This window comes from Emys orbicularis, chromosome 19, assembly GCF_028017835.1.
Source record: "Emys orbicularis isolate rEmyOrb1 chromosome 19, rEmyOrb1.hap1, whole genome shotgun sequence".
Taxonomy (NCBI): Eukaryota; Metazoa; Chordata; order Testudines; family Emydidae; genus Emys; species Emys orbicularis.
Genome location: NC_088701.1, coordinates 8,626,088 through 8,648,230, shown reverse-complemented (window position 1 = coordinate 8,648,230; position 22,143 = coordinate 8,626,088). Strand labels below are relative to the sequence as shown.

The 22,143-nt window shown below is 44.8% G+C and overlaps 1 protein-coding gene across 1 annotated transcript in view; it reads left to right on the top strand.

The window, feature by feature from the left end:
• Window positions 1-1,118: 1,118 nt before the first annotated feature.
• Window positions 1,119-22,143, top strand: part of WIZ (WIZ zinc finger) — a 63,471-nt gene continuing 42,446 nt past the window's right edge. Inside the window, exons 1-3 of the mRNA XM_065419737.1 lie at window positions 1,119-1,173; window positions 4,856-7,410; window positions 7,749-8,114. Coding sequence (XP_065275809.1) covers window positions 4,935-7,410; window positions 7,749-8,114 — 2,842 coding nt within the window. The 5' untranslated portion in view covers window positions 1,119-1,173; window positions 4,856-4,934. The remainder of the gene's footprint in view (window positions 1,174-4,855; window positions 7,411-7,748; window positions 8,115-22,143) is intronic.

The window sequence follows — 22,143 nt, the reverse complement described above, 5'->3', positions numbered from 1 at the left end:
CATTTTGTGTTACGGGACCACGTTGGAGCCCCAGTCACGGTCCAGGACCCCGCTGTACTGTGCAAACGCAGAACAAAAAGATGGTCCCTGCCCTAATGAGTGTACAGTCCAACTGTTAAGAGATAACAGGTGGATACAGACAGATGGGGGAGCATAAGGAAACAATGAGACAGTTGTGATCAGCTCGATGGGCAGGGCTCTCAGCACACCAGCGGCCTAACCGTTGTGACGTTTTTTGTAGGCGTCATGGCAAAGGAGAGATTTGAAGGAGTATAATGAGTTAGTTTTGTGGGTGTTTATGGGGAGCATGTGGGCAGCATGGGAGAAAGCACAAAGGTGCTTGTTTGAAAATTTAACAAGTGGGTGATGGAGGCTGGGATCGCGGGTTGATCAGAGGCGGGGGGAGCAAGCAGCTTAGAGAGGGATGACATGGTCAAAGCAATAGGCTAGGACCGTGCTTCTCAGCCTGCGGCCCAATCAGCACAGAGCTGCGGCCCATGTGACATCCTCAGGACCATAGAGGTAGTATTTGATGCGGCCCACATAACACATTGTGGGCCACAATAAAATAAAAAGGTGGAGAACCACTGGGCTAGGACAATGATCTTTTGCATCAGCATTTTGAATGGATACCTCTAGCCTAAGGACAGGACACTCCAGCTCAAGGGCAGCAGAGGGCACATCACCGTGTTACTGTGTGACATCCTGCACAGGTTCCATCGTTTTCACAAGGTTCCCTTTGCAAGGGTTCTTTACAAAAAATCAACCACCACCCAGTTGCTTGACTTCAAATAGACTGGGTGCCTCTCTCAAGAGAGGGTGGGTGGGAGCCAGGCATTGAAGCATGTGCATTTTTATTTTAAACTGCTTACTGGAAGAATGATTATAGATCAAATCGTTGGTGCACAGGATTAAACCCTCTTAAGTGTGGGTTAGAAATGCTGCAGTAATCTCAACCCGGCTGCAGGAGGGGAGGAGGCGCAGCAGAAGCAGAGGAGGGGGCGGTTATCTGCCAGGAAAGCTTTTTAACACAAAATGACATTATTCCAAATGGCAGTAAAGAAGCCAAGATTCGGCCCTGATCGATGAAGCTTTCCTTCTCTCTGTTGCAGATGAGCCCGATCCTGCCCTCTGTGGTGCTGTCCCGAGCACGCCTCACAGGAAGGAACTCTGGTAAGTGCTGATGCTCCTGGGATAAATCACACATTTGTGTCACTGCCACTGAACCGATCCCGAGGACTTTCACTTTTAACAGAGCTTCTAGGTAGTAAAGCCTGAGGATGCCCCTCCCCCTGCCGTCATTATCCTTCCTGGCCAAAGAGGAGCTCCCCTTTGGAGCCAGCCAGTGTCACTCCTTGCTGTTGAGTAACATTGGGCATCTTACTCTCTCTCACGCTTGCCAGGCAGGGCTGAATGCATGTCCAACCCGGTTGTTCTACTTGATGACATCATTGGGCCTCCGAGCCCAACCCATGCAACATTCTCAGTCTTAAAGTAAAAGAGACTAGGATGAGGAATCAAACCCAGCTCTCCTGATTACACCTCTCAAGTGACCTGTGTTTCTCATGATGACATGCTACCAAGTGGCTTTTGGGAGGGAATGGGGGTGCATGTCCTGCCATTCAGTCTTTTGCTTTTTCTTGTTCCTCTCTTCCCCCATATCCACCAGCTGCCTGCATGCACATCACCTCCTGCAGGGGGGTCTGAGGCCAGGTATATACCATTCCTCTCCCAGTGCCACTATTATGGCTACTGGAGGCTTGCCTGCAGCCATTATCTCTGAGTAGGCAGGCAGTGGTATCAGAGATTTAAGGTTGATGGAGGGATGTTCAAGGAGTAGCTGTGGAATACGATGGAGAAAGCATGTCAGATATTGTGTGTCCCACATTGTGGCATTGAGTGATAATTCTGCAGCGCAGTACGGACCACTGACCTGCTCAGAATGCCCCTCGTTTATCCTGCTTACGCAACATCACTAGTGCTCAGCACATTTGAATGGGTTTATTTTTGTATCCAGTGTTACTCAGTGTTCTGATCCTTCCTGGGCTAGGAGTTTCCTTAGTGAGTTATTCTTAATAATACACGTGGGATTTGCAGTGCATATGGTAATCACCTTTCCTTGGTGACCATGGAGAAACTCTCTTCCAACCAGCAGTTATTTTGCTTGGGTAAAATAAGGGATTTTACTGAGCTGGAAAACTGGATGTGAATTTGTGGGGAGAGGAGGTTTCTTAAAACAGAAAATGGCAGTGCTGTGTGGGAATTTGTGGGCTTGGCAGCTGTTCTATCTTAGCCAACAAAGGTGCTTTGTTCTCAATTCAGTAGAACTTGACCTGTTAGATAATGCTATCCTGTCTCATAGACTTGAGAGCAGAGCGGCTGTTGCGGTTTTTATCGCCTCTGGTCACCTCTGCAATTGGAGGCATTTGAGTCCCCTGTTTGTTAGGTTCTCTGGCCCAGTGCCCATCATAAGGAGCAAGTGAAAGTCTTAGTTAGTGTTTTTCTATGAGGAAGGCTTGGAATGAGAGAGAGGTGGTGTATTGGATGACTCGGTTGATTAATAAAAGAGGTTCAGGGGGTTTCCACTGAGACAGGTTTGTAATGAGCCAAAGCTGAGTATTCCTGGTGTGAACTGAACAAGGGGGGATCTCAACCCAGATGTTAGTTGACAAGCATCCACATCAGACAATCACTGCCACGTTTGTCACTGACAACAGAGAAGCCGAGGACTGAGTAGGCTATGGAGATCCAAGTGTAGTCCTTGTAATCCAGGAATAATCTTACCTTGCTCTCTGGCTGTACAGAGGCCTGGAGTCTGTATGGCTGTCACTGTGCTGCCTTTTGCACCATGTGTGCTACACCCAATGGTCTGTGAAGTGGTACCTCTGATAGCTGCCATCAGACTATCGCTCTCGGCATGCAATGCTCTTTCTCAATCAAAACCTGCTGGGACCTGTGGTCTCCACCATCTGCACCTCTATTTTAATAAAGATACTTCCCTAGCTTTTTTTCATCCATAGATCTCCAAGCACTTTGTAAAGGTGGGTAGAATCATTATCCTTGTATTTGCAGAGGGAGTAGGAGTGGTTCAGAGCAGTTGAGTAGCTGGTCACTGGCAGAGAGGAGAACAGGAGCCCGATCTGATTCGCAGCTGCCCTCATGTGGTGTCCACAGGCACCTCTTTTTAGATTTCTGCGGTACCTCTGCCTCAAAGGTTGAAATTTTAGCCATAGCTGACTATGGGCGCTGCTTCTCGAACCCTAGTCCCTTTGGGCATCTGCCCCTCCCCTTCCCCTTCCTACGAGCAGCCATGTTGGCAATAAAAAGCCTTCAACCCTTTCAAAACTGGTACAAACACCATAGGGATCGTCTGTGAATGATGGAGATTGTAATGTCTCCCCACAAGACTGCAATTGCCTTAGCAGCAGTGCCCTCATGTCTATTTGCTCCACTTAATGCAGATGAGATGTAGCCATCAAGATCCTGGCAGGCGGTTAGCACTGTCCTGTTCTGTGCCCCAGTGTAGAAAGAGTAGGTGCGGGGAAGAACCTTTTTGGGCGTATTCTCTATACTTTGAGCCCCTACCAAGGTGTGAGGGCATGCTCCTGCCCCCATTGGCTTGTGGCCCCTGTACAGAATGCTGAAGCTGGAGAAACAAAAAACAATCGAGGAGCAAAATGGATTCTAATTTCTCACACTTCCTTTAGAGAGATGCCAGCCGATAGAACTTTCCTCTGAATAAGCCACTGGCGAGGCTCCTATGTCTGGACTCAGAGAAGGTTAAAGGGTGATTTGATTAGTCTGTAAGTACCTACAAAGGGAACAATAATGGGCCCTTCAATCTAGCAGAGAAAGGTAGAAGCATGATCCAATGGCTAGCAGTTGAAGCTAGACTACTTTAGACTGGAAATAAGATGTAAATTTTTAACAGGAAGAGTAATTAATGACTGGAGCAACTTACCAAGGATCTTGGTGGATTCTCCATCTCTGACCATTTTGAAATCAAGATTGGATGTTGTTTTTCTAAAAGCTCTGCTCTAGGAATTATTGCGGGGCATTTATCTGGCCTATGTTACACAGGCTGTCAGACAAGATGATCATAATGGTCCCTTCTAACCGTAGAATTTATGGATCCAAAAGGCAGGGTGCTAGGGGCCATGCCTGCACTGTCCATTGAGCTCTATGAAAGCCTTACTGGTTCCTATTCGGCCTCATAATAAAATATCTGTCCTCCCACAACAGCAAATATCCATGGGCAGCTTGGTAGAAAGAGTGATCGAACTGTCTAGGAGCCTGTGTCCCAAAGGTCTCTGCAGAGGGTGGGGCAGATTTTTGAGCGGGGAAAGGGGAAATTTTGTTTAGGTGGGTTGAGGCAGTAATCCAGGAAGTGATGATGGAAACGTTCAGCTGGACTTCAGGAAACCCTTTCTAATAGGGTCACTTCTAATATGTGGGTCGGCCTCTCTAGGGAAGCTGCTAATGCTATTGGAGTCTTTGAAACGAAACTGGACCAAGTCCTTGAGGATATGCAGAAGAGATTCATCTTGCACGTGGCATTGGAAGGGGGAAGGAAAAAGTGGAATAGGCAGCCTAATAGGTCCTTTCCAGCCTTAGAATATTTGATTAACAGATCAGCCTTGTTAATTTTAAATGGGCTACATACAGGGAAAGCCTGGTGACGTTCTCTGGCATCTATTATGCAGGAGCTCAGACGATCTATGATCATGATCATGATATGATCTAACAGTCACTTCTGACCTTAAAAGCTATGAAAATGAAGTGATGTGTTTTATGTAAACAGAAGTGTTTGTTCATATCCTTTAACCAGCTAATAAATGTCAAAAATTATTTGCAGCACCAGGAATGAAGAACATGTAGAACTCAAGAAAGGGTTTTACAGAGCAGATTCCAGGGGTTCAGCAGAGCTAAGAAGCATGACTGTGTCTGGCAGCACATCATGGGATTGTTCCACTCTAGAGACAAGAGGAGGTGACTTGAGAGAAGAAAGCACTTTAGAAAGACTTTCTGGTTTGAAGGACTCAGCAGGCTCAAAAGAAGTGCAGTGTGTAAATCCTTCACACTCAATGGAGTCCACGTTTACAGTGGAGTCCAAGATTGTAAATACTGTGCAGATGGACACTGATCAATTGGAGAGCGACTCTCAGGACTTGAACACTCACAAGGCTACAGCAGAAACTTCCATTCCTTGTGCTGGAGTACTGTCTGTTAGTGGAGAGGAAAAATATCATAAAAACGAACCAAAGCAACTTGAAGCCTTCAGCAAAGAGCACTTAGATAAAAAAAAGAAGGGCATTCAGAGGTTTGACTGGATTTCTGGGCACAGTGAGAGTTCTAGTCCTCACTATAAAGACATAAACAAGCCAACAGATGGAGCAACTAACTTATCCATCAGGGGACAGGCCGTGCATGAGGTGCCTCGTCTGTTGCCTCTGCCAGTATTCAGAAAAACGCTAAACCCTGTCTTGAACAAGTCAAAAACTCTGGAGAGTGTATCCTCCAACAGGACAGGGCTGGCAATGGAGGCCAGTTTGAGTGACTTGAGTTCTCTTAATGCTGCAGAGTGGACATTGCAAAAGCCAAGCCTCCAGATAAATGCAGATCTTGCTATCAGCAAACAGTCCTGGACGGTAAACGCTGAAGACTCTGTAGAGCGAATCCCACTGATGTCTCTAGAACCAACTCCCTGCAGCTCCTATGACATTGAGATGAGGCCGTATGTGTGCAGTGTCTTGTTAGAGGAGCAGGGAAAGGAAGAGCTTGGCCAGGAGGAGGATCCCACCGTGTACACGTGCATTGAATGCAGCATTTACTTTAAGAAAAAGGAACACTTGATGGATCACATGCTTCAGCATAACCAGGGACCAGGGCAGGACCAAGATAGAGATGCAGTTGGGGGTCAGTGTCAGTTCTCCTGTAATGAATGCGGATGGGCATTTGGGGACCCTGGCTCTCTGGAGCAGCACAAGCGGCTTCATCAGGAGTCCAGAGAGAAAATCATTGAAGAAATCCAGAAGCTCAATGAGTTTTCAGACGAAGGTCGAGAAGCCCGGCTGCAGTGTCCCAAGTGCGTCTTTGGAACCAACTCCTCTAAGATCTTCGTCCAGCATGCCAAGATGCACGTCAAGGAGAGGAAGGACCAAGGCATGAAGAATGTGAATCTCTTTGGCAGCACTGGCAGTGGAGAAATGCATGACAGCCCAGTGCACAACATCTACAAACACTTAAAACCAAACAAACACACCCCTGTGCAGGTGCAGCCACACAGCAGCAGTAAAGGACTCAGCACATGCATGCTCTGCAGCTTCCCCGCCCCCAATGAAAATATCCTAAAGGAACACATGAAATATGCCCATTCCCATCTTCCCTGGGACACAGAGATTTTTGAAGAGGACTCTAATCAGCCCGGAACTAGCAGGGATGCCTACAGCCCCGCTAGGCCAGGCCGATTTTCAGAGATGGATTATTTTGGCAAAGCCGAGAGACTGTTTCCCCAGCCTCACCGAGAAAGCACATCCCATTATGAATCTGTTCATAGCTTTTCCATGGGTCACCAGAGACTCAATAAAAGCAACGGAACTAATAAAAAGGACTTCCAGACGTCGGAGTTTCACACCAGGAAAGCAGCCCCGTACGGTGCCCTGCACAAAAACTTAGGGCTGTCTACCCTTACCTCAGCAAAAGTTTATTCTCAGTTTGCCCTGCAGCAAATGAAAAAAAAAAGCACAATACACCACCTTGAGAGTGATGGGGACAATGTCAGGAGTCACCCAGAGGGGCTGGAGGAGCTCAGGCACAAATGGGCATTGGCAAATGATGTTGGGAGCATGGAAGAGGAAATTTCTTTAACCACGGAAATAGATTTGACTGAGAATAGAAGCTTCAAACCCTTTGCTATTCCTCAGTCTGTTTTGGCCCTCAAGAGAACTTTCGGAGACACCTTGAAAGCAACAGACTCTTCTATAGCATCGGAAGAACAGCAGCATCAGTTACAGAAGATGGTCCCTGTTGTCCTTCTAGAGGAGATGAACCTTCATCCCCAAAAGACAAAGCAGCCAAAGGGGAAGCTGTACAAGAAAAAAATAGCAGCTCCTTCCAGGGAGTTCATGATGGACGAATCCCTCCCTTTAGATATTCTCTTGCTGGACTCCCCTCTAGAGGGTTCCCTAGAGCTAGATGACCTCTTGGATACAGACTCGCCCATGCTGAAGAACGAAGAGAGGAAATGCCCATATTGTCCTGACAGGTTTCACAATGGGATTGGCCTAGCCAACCATGTGAGGGGACACTTGAACAGGGTGGGTGTGAGCTACAATGTCCGTCATTTCATCTCAGCAGAAGAAGTGAAAGCTATTGAGCAAAAATTTTCCTTCCAAAAGAAGAAGAAAAAAGGTAGTATGTACTCAATTTATTATTTTTTTTACTTTTTTTTTAAACTTTTTTTTTTTTTTTTTTTTTTTTTTAATTCCTCCCACTGAGGCTGGGTATGTATATTATGGTAGCTGGCCTGAATCTCTGAGTCTCTTGTCACAATACAACATCCATTCATGGCTTTTTCATCTGGTTAAGCTTTTCTCTTTTGGCATTATCACCTGGCTGGGGCTTTTACCATGTTATGTGCAGTAAAGTCCTCCCTTGGGCTTCCCATGTCTGGAAATATTTGTTAGGTGCTTTTAATATTTGTTAGCTGCTCCTGGATGATGCTGACAAATTGTCCTTCTTTTTCGCAGTTGCCAACTTTGACCCAAGTACTTTCAGTTTAATGCGATGTGAGTTCTGTGGGGCTGGTTTTGATACACGTGCCGGTCTGTCCAGCCATGCCAGAGCCCACCTGAGGGACTTCGGTATCACCAACTGGGAGCTCACCATCTCTCCAATTAACATCTTAAAGGAGCTGCTGGCCAATTCATCCCAACACCCTATGCTGCAGTCTGCAGTAGGAACGGAGCCTTCATCCCCAAACCGAGAGAGGGAGGTGCACGGGTTTGGACACCGAAAAAGCATGACCCCCATGTCTGAATGCAGTATTCCACGGTCTCCTTTATCCCCGTTCCCACCTGCATGGGGAGACGAATCCATGCAGTCCTTCCGAGACGGTAAGCAAGTCCTGAACTTACCTTGCAAGCCGAAAAGTGTATTTACTGCTAATCTAAGGCCAGATCCTGCCATCCTTACTCTGAGTAGAATTCGATGGAGGGGACAATTTGCAGAGCAAGGTTCTATTCAGCATGAATAAAGGTGGCAGAATTGGGCCCCTTGTTATTAATCTCCATCCATACCTTGTTATCCCTGTGTCTTGCCATAAACTGAAGCTTGGGCTGTGCCAATGAAACCTGACACTCTATTTTGAGCAGGCAAATAGATCTGTGGTGGTGGAGCAATAGGCAAAAGAACCCGCCTTTCTCTTCACACACAGCACAACATCCTTGAAAGCTCCTGTGGAGAGACCCAAGGGAAGAATTTTTTTTTTTTTTTTTTTTTTTTTTATTAGAAGGATCAATCTGCATTGAACTGGGTTTCTGTCACTAAAACCTATAAACCTGGAATGAGAGTCCGTCCCGTTTTTTCCTCACTCAGCAGAACTTTGGTAGGAGGGAGAAATGGCAAAGTTGAAGCCACTGGGACCAGTTCAGTGGCTTCCAGTTATTTATTAATTCTACTAGCACTCAGGTGTGAGCAGAGTCCATGGCCTGAGAAGCTGTGTATTTGCCCCATCTGCTGCACTCTTCCTGAGCCTAACGTAACTCTGAGGGATGGGTAAGTGTTCAAAGTAACTATCAGCCACCCCAAACAAAACTTGGTGCTGGTAACAACAACACCCAGATTGGTTGATGCAAGTGACAGAAACCCAATGTCCTGGTTTTTAAAAATGTCTGTTTGAAACTATGGGTGCATTAATCTAGAACTGCAGTTCCCGTTAACATAGGAAAGTGCTAGAGAGCATTCACTAGGGCAGTATATTCCAATCTTAATTCCAGAATTCTGGCTGTAGGGAACCCGTGGCTGCCCTACAAATCTCAACACATGTAATCTCATGTTCAGAAATGCAGTCCAAAAAGTGGCAGGATCTTTGTGCCTCTCTGTAGCAAAATGGCTCCCACTGCTGCAGCGTCTGAGCACCTTGCAAACATTAATTTAGCCTTGTGACATGCCTTTCATATCAGCAAGGATTAGTATGCCTGTTTTACAATTAGGGAAATTGAGGTAAAGAAGCTCTAACTCCTCCAAGGGCTTGCATGGAGTCTATGGCAAAGCCTGGAATTGAACCCAAAACCTCCCAAATCTCTATCCAGTGCCTTAAACAGAGACCAGTGAGCAGGGTAGCCTGCCTGGCTACTTCTGTAGGGTTCCTGGATACAGAAGCAGAGTATATCCATGCTGTTGCCCTAGGGGTTTTTCGCCTTCCTCTGCCTAGGGCACAGGTTACTTGCTGGTTTGAACTAGAGTAAATGGTGGATTTGAACTTGAAATCTTTAAACGAAGATTTGAGGAGTTCAGTAACTCAGCCAGAGGTTATGGGTCTATTGCAGGAATGGGTGGAGACAGTGCTGTGGCCTGCAATGTGCAAGTCAGACTAGATCAGTGGTTTTCAACCCTGTGGTCCGTGGACCTCTGGGGGTCCACAGACTATATCTAAGATTTCCAAAGGGGTCTGCACCTCCATTTGAAAATGTTTAGGGGTCCACAAATGAAAAAAGGTTGAAAACCACTGGAGTAGATGATTGTGATGGTCCTTTCTGGCCTTAAAGTCTAGGAGTCTGAGTCTTCCAACCGCCCTCAATGGGTAGCCCTTCTGCTGAATGGTGACGGAACTCTGGACCTTGCAAGTCTGCTTCCCAGTGGAAGAGAAACTACTGATGCAGAGTCTGGGTCTATCCTAAGTGTGCCTTGTTTTATCTACCCATGCACACCAGTTCTGGAGCAGAGGCAGTCACAGACAGCATGCAGGCAATCCCTTCTTCCAGAAATCCCACCCCAGTTCCCAGGAAGCTTCTCTGTCCCAAGAATTCACTCCAAATGCAGAGAATAAAGGAGAATTTCTCTGTTATCTGCCACAGCTTTTCTCCAAGAACGACTGCATAACAAAATGAACAATAATACAACATTTCTTCAAAAGACTAAAAACTCGATAAAAGGAACTTCTAAGGCTGTGTATGACGGCACTCTCTGCTGACACCTACCACAGCAATAATATCCTGGCAACTTTCTCAAAAGTCCTTGAAACAGATGAAAAAAGGATGGTCACTGGAATTCCAAACTTAGCAGTCATCTTAGCTGTCTCTAGTTAAAATAAGGAACATGCAATGTAGGGTGTGCTGTCATGCTCCTCGTGCCCTACGTGCATCTAAAAGGATTCTTGAAGATGAATATAAATGAATTATCTGAAAAACACAGCTCTACTTGGCAAGTCAAATCACAGTAGATGCATATAGCTTTGTGACTGTGGCTGGCTGCTAGTAAGATGTGAGCCATGGGCTTGTCATAGACACAGTGCCTTGATGCACTGCTTAGGTGCACCTCTTGCATACGCTCGTAAGCAGTTTTGGTGTCTTTAGAAATGTTGCTGCCTTTGGCTGGCACTTCAGCAGCTTCAAGCCACAGGTTCCATGAAAGACTGCAGAGATGCTTTTCTAATACGTGCAGTTTACTTACTTAGAATACTGTGTTGGTCTTGTTAAAAATTAGCCCTACTCCCAGAATGTACATGTGTTCTTGTTAATAAATTAAATGAATGGAAAGGGAAGGTGCCTCAGTCAGTTGAGTCGCTTCAAAAGCCTTTCAATAGCAAAACATTCTCAATGAAGAGAGAATTTAAAAAATGGGAGACCCTAACCCTCACTTTGGATTTTCAGTGTAATTCTAGTTCTACAAATTCCTCTTATCCAAAAGTCCTAGTTATCCAAAACAAGTAGCCTGATGTTAGTTAATTGCACTTCTGCTTATTCAAACACCCAGTTATCCAAAACTTTCAGGTGTCCCCAGGCCACTCCAATAAACAGGAGTGGACTGTAAATGCAAACAAGAAATGAGGGTGATTGCTCCAATGTTCTAAGTTCAGGCATATTAATTAGGGCCAGTAGTGCTAATATTAGGAATTAACACTATCTCAATTGTTATGCCATTAGTCACCTTTAGGAAGTAATGTAGACCCAGTACCTATATTGAAAATGTTTCCTGCTAAATTTTGATCAGTCCATATGTCACACCCCTGTCAGCCTCAGAGCATTGCCAACTGTTTGGCTTTTATCAAAGTCCAGGAAAAAAATTACCTACTCCAATATACCTGTCACTTTGTGCCATGATAGTCAAACTGTTTAGCTATGTGATCCAGTGTGAATCTCTACATAAAAACAGCATTCTCTTGACTTCCCAGTACAAAGCCAACCTGACTGTGTCATGCTCTGGGCCCTCCAAAGTGTACTCCACTTAGGGCATAACATTTCAGCTTTGCTCAAGGAAAACTACTGCTACAATCATGTGAACACTGAAGCTACTGCACGGAATCCTTACAATCTGGATTCATCCATTTGATGCTGCTACAGCATCAAAAACTATCTAAAAACCTGTCCCATGAAGTACAGAAAGAAAATGGGACTCCTGTGTTTGGTCAAAGAAACAGTAAAGAAATGTCTTGCCATCTCGGAAAGCACTGAGGTCCCACAGTGATTAGTACCGTACTGGAGCCTGAGTGGAACAGAGTCTCCTGTGCTTCCATTTCTTATCTAAAACCCGATCAGCTTGTTTATGCCAAAGTGTGTGTGTTTAGGAGAGAGTGAGTGTTAAGTGATATGGCTGTGGGGAAAATCCAGCGATAAGCCTTGTTGCTCTGAAACCAGGGCAAGAGTATGGCAAATCCTTTAAAAGCTATCTCTTGGATTTAAATATTGCTTACTTTATTCTGTTTTATAGTCTCATTACTAGTGTGCTGGGGCAGTGGGATCTCAGAAAAAAGGGATTAATTTGGAAAGCTAAAGGCCTATGTTTAGGGCTTCAAAAACTTGAAGTGTAACTAACACACACCCAGCATTATGTAGGTGCTAGTCACAACTCCAGAGTTAAGACTGAGTTGAGTTTTGTATTTAAATAGGGAACAAAGCCTCTTGATTATGCATAGAGAACACAGCGTATCCACCTAATTTACAGCACTCCCTCCCTGAGTACAAAATCTACTTTCTGAGAATTTGAGTAAATCTTTTAATTAGTTTGAGTCCAACTAAATTTTAAAATGGCTCCTTCAAGACCTCTAGCACTTAGTGTCAGGAGAAGGAATTACCTAACAAATCTCTCTCGTGAGCGACTTCTGGGGGTTTTTTTTACGCTAATTCCATAATATACACATTTTTGTCACTGCAAAAAAAGTTAACGGGACACTGTAGTTTGCAATTGATAATCCCAAAAGCCAGCACATGAGTTTCATACAGCTGCTCCTTTGTGCATAGATAGTATTTTATGTTTTGCTATGTCTTCTGTTGAACTTATGCTTGTAAAGTATATGACTTTGCACCACCTGTAACACTCTTCATCTCAAAGCCCCTTATGAAGGTGAGTATTATACACCAACCCCACATCCAACCTCCATTTTACAGGTGGATAGTTAAGGGCACATGGAGGCAAGCTGACTTGCCAAAAGTTACTAAAAGGGTCAGGGCACGTCCGGAATAGAACCCAGGTTTCCTGTCTGCCACTCCTCTGCTTTTAACTACTAACTCACACTGCCTCTTGTGAGTTACAGTTGCTGTGGGAATCCTAAGGCTTAGCTGAGATGCATTAAACCTGTCCCTGGACTATTGTGAATGGTGAATGTATAACACCTATGCTCACGTCTCTCAGAACAGAATTCCTGTTTCCTTCCCGTCCCCTTCCAGGTGTGGATCATGGAAAAAGCTGACTGGTATTGACTCTGGTTATTTGAGAAGCCTCTCTCCAGGCAGGGAATAGCTCGCTGTTAGACCCTACATTTAAACCATACATTTCTGGTGGCAATGCCCCTGTTGTCAGGATACACCTTGTTTGTCAGCTCAGTTTTAGGAGAAGATAGAAAGACACTAATTTCTTTTAGCATTTTATTAATTGCCCTCTAGGTTATGTCAATTTTCTGAAGTTGTCACGGTGTCCGGTGTTACAGGAATTAGCCAGATAAAGCCCTAAAAAGCAGCACCTCAGGTATGCCACAGTAGCGCTGTAGTGTAGTCACTTGCTAGAGTGATGGAAGGCCTATTCCCATTGCTGCAGTAAATCTACCCCTCCAGAGGTGGCAGCTAGAATTCTTCCATCCTAGCAGTGACTATACCGGGTGTTAGGTATAGTTACTACATCTCACAGGTGTGAATTTTTCATACCGCAGAGCGACATAGCTAGGTAAACCTAAGTTTTAGATGTAGACCAGGCCTTAGTCTTCCTGCAGCAGAGGTTCTCCTACCGTCTTCTTCCTGTAAACGTCCCCATTTGCATGATACACAAACAAAAACTAACCAGAGAGTATCCGTGGAAAAGGGCTGTCTTGCTGAAAGATCTGCTATAGCTCAACCAGATTATGGGTTGGATGCAGGAATTACTGGGTGGTATTCTCTGGCCTGGGTTATGTAGGAGGTCAAATCAGTTGATCATAATTGTCCCTTCTGACCTTAAAATCTGATTGCTTGTAAAAACATCTGAACAAATGAAAATAAAAGGGGGGGGGGGAGTGGAAATATCTGATGTTCAGGCCCATGGCAAGAGTTTTAAGTTGGATCCAATAGAAGATAAGAACTAGGGACATGTATTTGGATTGGAAAACGCAAGGTATAAAGAGGGTGGTGCAAAAAATGGTGCATTCTGAGTCAGGACTGAACCAATGGCTCAGTGGGAGAATTGTGCTGTTGGAGCGGTCATGTTTGTGTGAAATGTAAAGAGGTCTTGGCCCTGATGGTAATTGAAAACCCCACAGTGCCTTTTCTGAGTAAGGATGTTAGCCTGAGTGTCTTGGTCAAATTCCAGCTGGGGAATTATTCTGCCTCCCTGAATTTCCCCCACTCCACTTTCAAGTGGTTATTGTATTCTTCACTTCCTGCCCTAGCCTATTGTGCTCTGTTAAACAGCTGCCAGTATCACCTGACAGGAGGCTGTGCTTAAGTGGCAGGCAAAGCGATCTTTGCTGATTGCTTGTAAAGCACGTTGAGGTTTTTCTGCTATGGAAGGTGCTAGGTAAATGTAAGCTCCTCTTTGCTAGAGGTAAACTTAGCTAGGATGTTGTTTGGTTGCCCATGATTTATCCTCTCCACTTGTTCAGTGTTCTTCATGCTCTATATCCTTCCAAGTACTTACTATAGCTCTCCTCCTTTAGGCTGTTGTTGCCTTTCTCTGTCCTGGGGACTGCTCTCATTATCTAGCAGCCATTCCCTTGCCGCCTTTATTGACCCTAAGTGCAAGAAACAGATATAGATCTAGAGACTTTTTGTACCTTTTCACCTCTTCCTGCTCTGGGACAGCTGATGCAGTAGCAATGGTGCCTGCCTGTTTGACTGATCTGCACCTTAATTTAAAAGAGCAGAATGCTAATCCTGAAGAAACAGAAAACAGATGTTATGCTGCCTTACCCAAACCCATGTGTCATTTTCCATAGGCACAGCACTGAACTGCAGTAGTGTTGCAGGAGCAAATGTGCATTTGTATCATTTGTTAACCTGCTGCCCTGTGGACATTCAACGCAGAGCCAACAAGGTGGACATTTGCCCCTATGGCTGGAAAGCAACTGGAAGAAGTGGGTGTTAAGGAGGAGATGCCTGGTGGAGGAGAACAGGGAGATTATCCCAGCTCAGAGGGACGGATGGTCTGAACTAATCCAGCAATTTCTAATCTCAGCTGGCTGCTGGATTGTTCAGAGAACCCAAACCAGTGTTTAAAAGGGAACTGCCCCCATTGTGCTCAGAGATAAATAAACCCATCACTGCTTAGCTAATGTGAGTGAACCTGAAGGTCTTATGCAGCAGAGAGAGCTTCTTCATAGCTAAACTCAGGGGCAGCCCTGTTGTTTTTGTAATGTCTGTTTGCAGCCCAAGCATTGATGGACTAAAGCTTTTCAAAGACTGATTGGATGGTTAATAAGAGAGCGTGCAAATATCAGCTGGTGCTTAGAGCTGACCATGGTCCCAGGCTTCCCATTCAAGTACACAGCAGTGGTCCTCTGTGATTTAGCATCACCTGTTGAAAGTGGAATGCCACTTACACAAAGCCAGCCCCTACAGGTGTATTTCGTTTGGAAAGGATATCGGTCGTTCTGTGCTTTTCCTGGAGGTTTTCTTTGATGTTTTCATGGGTCTGTGGTTTTAATTTGTGCAGAGTGCTCACCTTTCTTGCAACCAGCTGTTCTAGCTGGAGCCTTCTAGGTGTGGCTTGTTGGTGGCTACCTGCTTGTAGTGACAAGGGAAAGTCACGCTCATGTCTGTCTGTCCGAGACCAGTATATCTGTTTGGAGCCTACATATTCCAAGGAGGATATGTCTGCCTGTCATACCTGCATTCTATGAGGTACCCCCCGAGAAAAGAGAGTCTCAGCATTTCCGTGTGTCTGTGTGCACATGCAGGGGTGGCTCTATGTTTTTTGCCGCCCCAAGCACGGCAGGCAGGTGGCTTTCGGCGGCGCACCTGCGGGAGGTCCGGTGGTAACACGGATTCGGCGGCATGCCTGCGGGAGGTCCGCCGGTCCCGCAGCTAGCTGCCGCCGAATTGCCGCCGAAGCCACGGGACTGGCGGACCTCCCGCAGGCATTCCACAGAAGGCAGCCTGACTGCTGCCCTCATGGCGACCGGCAGGCCGCCCCCCGCGGCTTGCCGCCCCAGGCACGTGCTTGGTGCGCTGGTGCCTGGAGCCGCCCCTGTGCACATGCACAGGACTCCTTTTACCTCCCTTCTCCAAACTCCCCCTGCAGGCTTCATGCTGAACTGCCTCAACCAGGATGGCTCCACCACCTTCAGTCATGACTCTCCCTTTGGCCCATCCTTAGCTTGTCTATCTGAAGATGTTTTTTCTCCCTTTTTGTAAGCCTTGCCACCCTCTCAAGCTCCACCTGCAGGCTTAATTTTAAGCTCTTCGATCCTGCTGCTTCTGTTAACCTGCATGTGTGGGCCACAGCTGCGCCAGCTAAAGCTGTAGAAAGCCTGTCATTGGTTACTGTGCGAGCATTACAAAGCCTGTTCTGTTAGGCATCCAGCAGTGTAGTCTGTCCCTAACACAGTGAGATCAGAAGAGATCCTTTTTAGTTGTTTCACTCATACTGGATCACAGTCATTCACGAGATCTGCAATGCATCCACGGGAGGGTAGCTCATGACTTAGCACTGACCCAGTGCTAACTCTTGCACACCTATTTCTGTTAGTACTTCATGCTCTTCCGCCACGGTTTCCATTATGCCAGAGGCAGGAGTGCAGCTTCCCGCTGTTTCTCTCTGTCAGTCTCCTGCTCAGTGTGAGGAATGGAAAGTTACTCATAAGAGCAGGGAGTGACCTGAGCTGCTTTGCCTGCCCAGGTTTTGTTTAAACAGGGTGTGCAGTGACCTTTCACGGCAAGTGTGTGCACATGAAAACCAAGCTGGCAACTGTGAGAAGCTGCCACCTCTGCTGATCTGGGCTCCTTCCCTCAGAAATTTACTACTTCCACTGATTTGGATTTCCAGATAAGTACCAAATATAGCCTACAATCCTGTGAACTGGACTCAGACTAAGAGGACCCTGTGAATTTATGGTCCGTATATCCCAGACAATTCACTTCTTCCAAAGCCCCTACAAAATTAAGAAATCTAATCTACGATTGAGGTCAGGCTTGACAAAGCCCTGGCTGGGATGATTTAGTTGGGGATTGGTCCTGCTTTGAGCAGGGGATTGGACTAGATGACCTCCTCAGGTCCCTTCCAACCCTGATATTCTATGATAATGTAATAGAACTTCTTCCTGGCTCCATATCTCCCAATTCACTTAGTCTTGTAGTGAAGTACGCTCTCCTGGCACTGGCTGTATGTCTCAGAGGCGAGGCCTTGACGCTTTATAACCCCAAGTAGAAGGCCCTTAGTTTAGTAGCACTCCATGAACATCTCAATCTGTTTGTGGGGGACAGGAGAGCATGGAGTGAATGGGCTGCAGCCTCAACAAAAGTGGATATGATGTTTTTAATTGTGCATAATGAACTAAAAAATATCCCAAGAACTTGAAGGAGCCCAGTTGTTTGACTTAGTTTGCGCACCACTGGCATGAGAACACTGTGGTCCCAAGATCTGACTAAACTGCAACTTTTTTTCCCTCCCCATAGATTCATAGAAGTTAAGGCCAGAAGAGACCATTATGATCATCTAGTCTGATCTGCATAGCACAGGCCAGAGAGCTTCACCTAATAACTTTTTTGCATTCAGTCCATAACTTCTAGTTGAGCTAGAGTGGATCTTTTAGAAAGACATTCAGTCTTGACTTCAAGACTGCAAGTGATGTAGAATTATCCACACCCCTAGGTAAGTTATTCCAATGGTTAATTCCCCGCACTGTTAAAAATTGGAACCTTTTTTCTAGTTTGAATTTGTCTAGCTTCAGCTTCCAGCCACTGGATCTCATTGTGCCTTTTTTCTGCTAGATCAAAGAGCCCTCTGCTTATCAGAAATCTCCCCTCTGTGTAGATACTTGTAGACCATGTTCAAGTCATCTCTTAACTTTCTATTCAATAAACTAAATAGATTGAGCATCTTCAGTCTCTCGCTCTAAGGCAGTTTTTTCATACATCACAAATCATTCTTAATTCTCTTTCAAATTCTCCTCAAGTTTGGTCACCAGATGTGTACATAGGGTTCAGTAATGGTCTCATAATGTTGTATAGCGCTATAATACCACCCCTAGTCCTGCTTTGATATTTCCCTGTTTATACATCTGAGGATGGTGTTCATCCTTTGAGCTACAGCATCACACTGGGAGCTCATGTTCACTTGGTTTCCACTATGACTCCAGAGTCTCTTTCAGAGTCACTGCTTTCCAGAATACAGTAGCCCATCCTACAAGTATGATTTATGTTCTTTGTTCCTAGATGTGGCTGTTTTTAAATGCATGTTACTCAAATGAACCCATCTTACCAAGTTATCCAGCTCAGTCTGTACAACTGACCTTTCCCCATCATTATTTACCACTCCACTAATTTTTGTGTCATTTTCTGCATCATTGATATAAATATTGAATAGCACTGGGCCAATCACCAATCCTTGTAGGCCCCCACTAGAGATTATTGGATTTTGATTTCCCATTTAGAATTACTTTTTGCAACCTATCACTTCACTAGTTTTAATCCTTTTTATGTAGGTTGCATTGATTTTTTTTATATATATATCTATAGATAGTGCTAATTTGTACCAGAATGTCATATGGGACTAAATACTTACAGATGTCTAAGTGTATAGTGTCAGTGCAGTTACCTTTTATCAACCAAAATTATAATCTCATAAAACAAAAATCAAGATTGTTCTGTTTAAAATAAAAAATTTAAAAAAAAGTTGACTGGCATTATTTATGCTAGCATCCTTTAATCCTTCACTGACTTGCATCCCATATCTGCCTTGCCATGATTTTGTCCAAGATTGATGTCAGACTGCCCAGCCTAAAGTTTTCTATATTCATCCAAGTTTTTACCCTTTTTACACAGTTTTTTTTTCCCAGGCCTCTGGAACTTCCGTAATGTTTCATGACGTGTTAAAAATGAACATCAATGGTTCAGAGAACTCCTTAGCCAATTCTTTTAATACTCTTGGGTGCAAGTTATCCACTCCTGCAGCTTTAAAAATGTTTTACTTTTAAAAGTTTCTGTTTAACGTCTTCCTTAGTTACTAATGGAACAAAGTATTTCATTATTACTGTCAGATACATAATCCAGCTTCTTTCTGAATTCAGAACAGAAATGTTTATTGCATTCTTTGGCCTTTTCTGCATCATGCTGATAATTTTACCCTTCTTGTCTAGTATCAGACTTGTATTACTGCTAGGATTTCATTCATTCCTGATATATTTGAAGAACACTACTAGCCATAAATACCTTTAGCTTTCCTTATCCACTATCTGCATTGCCTAACTACTGATTTGCATTCATTGCTTTCAGCTTCCTGTATTACTCCTGGGGAAATTCTGCACCAAAAATTAAAATTCTGTGCACAACATTTTAAAATTCTGCAAAATTCTGCATATTTTATTTGTCAAAATAACACATCAGTTTCAATTATTTTGGTAATTTATTTCAAAATACCTGTCAGCAAGTATGTCTGTAACAATATAGACAAAAAAGATTCAAGAAATGTTTTTTGACAAATAGATTCCTTACCAGGCATATTAATACAGAACTCTGAGTAATAATTCATTTAAACTACAATACAGAACTGTATTTCCCGCACCTCTCAGAAGCAGTGCAAAGGCTTGGGGGAGTCGGGGATAACGGAGGAGCTGAGAGAGAGGGAAGTAATTGCTGGGAAGGAGTCTGGGTGTGAACTTGGAAGGTTGTTGGATATGGGCGGAAAAAGTATGGAACGGGTTTTTTGTGGGGGGTGGGAGATTAAGGAGCTTCGCCCATGCAGACCCTGGCTGACCCCTAGCCTGTCCCAATGTGTCCTTGCACCCCCTCCCCCCATCCCTATGTGTCTCTGTGACCCCACTCAGCATACCCCTGCATCTCCTCCCCCTGTCCCCATAGAATCATAGAATAATAGAACTGGAAGGGACCTCGAGAGGTCATCTAGTCCAGTCCAGTCCCCTGCACTCAAGGCAGGCACTCAAGTATTATCTCTAGACCAGACCTGACAGGTGTTTGTCTAACCTGCTCTTAAAAATCTCCAATGATTCCACAACCTTCCTAGGTAATTTATTCCAGTGCTTAACCACTTAACCACTGACCGTTTGGAAGTTTTTCCTAATGTCCAACCTAAACCGCCCTTGCTTCAATTTAAACCCATTGCTTCTTGTCCTATCCTCAGAGGTTAAGAAGAACAATTTTTCTCCCTCCTCCATGTAACAACTTTTTATGTACTTGAAAACTTTATCATATCCCCTCTGTCTTCTTTTCTCCAGACTAAACAAACCCAATTTTTTCAATCTTCCCTCATAGGTCATGTTTTCTAGACCTTTAATCATTTTTGTTGCTCTTCTCTGGACTTTCTCCAATTTGTCCACATCTTTCCTGAAATGTGGCACCAAGAACTGGATACAGTACTCCAGTTGAGGCCTAATCAGCATGGAGTAGAGCAGAAGAATTACTTCTTGTGTCTTGCTTACAATACTCCTGCTAATACATCCCAGAATGATGTTTGCTTTTTTTGCAACAGTGTTACACTGACTCATATTTAGCTTGTGATCCACTATAACCCCCAGATCCCTTTCCACAGTACTCCTTCCTAGGTAGTCATTTCCCATTTTGTATGTGTGTGGCTGATTGTTCCTTCCTAAGTGGAGTACTTTGCATTTGTCCGTATTGAATTTCATCTTATTTACTTCAGACCATTTCTCCAGTTTATCCAGATCATTTTGAATTTTAATAGGTATATCTCCATATATTTATTTATCTCAGAACTGGAAGGGATTCTGAAAGGTCATCAAGTCCAGCCCCCTGCCTTCACTAGCAGGACCAAGTACTGATTTTTGCCCCAGATCCCTAAGTGGCCCCCTCAAGGATTGAACTCACAACCCTGGGGTTAGCAGGCCAATGCTCAAACCACTGAGCTATCCCTTCCCCCCCCTAGCCTCCAAAGCACTTGCAACCTCTCCCAGCTTGGTATCATCCACAAACTTTATAAGTGTACTCTCTATGCTATTATCTAAATCATTGATGAAGATATTGAACAGAACCGGACCCAGAACCGATCCCTGCGGGATCCCACTCGTTATGCCCTTCCAGCATGACACTGAACCACTGATAACTACTCTCTAGGAACAATTTTCCAACCAGTTATGCACCCACTTTATAGTAGCTTCATCTAGGTTGTATTTCCTTAGTTTGTTTTTGAGAAGGTCACGTGAGACAGTATCAGAAGCCTTACTAAAGTCAAGATATACCACATCTACCGCTTCCCCCCCATCCACAAGGCTTGTTACCCTGTCAAAGAAAGCTATCCAGTTGGTTTGACATGATTTGTTCTTGACAAATCCATGCTGACTGTTACTTATCACCTCATTTTCTTTAGGTGTTTGCAAATTGATTGCTTAATTATTTGCTCCATTATCTTTCCGGGTACAGAAGTTAAGCTGACTGGTCTGTAATTCCCTGGGGTGTCCTTTATTTCCCTTTTTATAGATGGGCACTATATTTGCCCTTTTCCAGTCTTCTGGAATGTCTCCTGTCTTCCATGACTTTTCAAAGATAATGGCTAATGGCTCAGATATCTCCTCATTCAGCTCCTTGAGTATTTTAGGATGCATTTCATCAGGCCCTTGTGATTTGAAGATGTCTAACTTGTCTAAGTAATTTTTGACTTGTTCTTTCCCTATTTTAGACTCTGATTCTACCTGATTTCACTGGCATTCACTATGTTAGACGTCCAATTGCCACCAACCTTCTTGGTGAAAACCGAAACAAATAAGTCATTAAGTCTGCCATTTCCACATTTTCTGCAGCCCTGCACCTCTTCTCTCCCGTCCCCATGTATCTCTGTGCCCCCACTCATTTGTCCCCCTTCCCCCATGTAGCCCTGCATCCCCTTCCCCCTGTCCCCATGTGTCTGTGCCCTCACTCAGCCACCTTCCCTCATGTGGCCCTGCACCTCCACTCCCATTCAGCCCCTGCCCCAATCTGTCCTCCCCCACTATCCCGTATGATGCCCTGTGTGTTACCCCCAGCAGCCCCATGTGCCCCACGCTGTCAGTATCCCATATCCTGTCTCCTGACCTGGCCCGACAAGTGCTGTGAAGAAGGCACTGTAGGTTCTTTCTTTTCCCTATGGTATCTGGGGCTGGCTGGGAGCAGCTACTCTGTTCTAGCGCCACAGCACCCTCTGGTGGGCAAAAGGCAGAACTTCCTGGCAGAAGCTATTTTCTGCATAAAAAATTAAAATTATGCACAGCACATGAATTACGTGCACATGCAGTGGTGCAGAATTTCCGCAGGTGTACTATATATAAATATATCAAATGTTATATTTTAATGA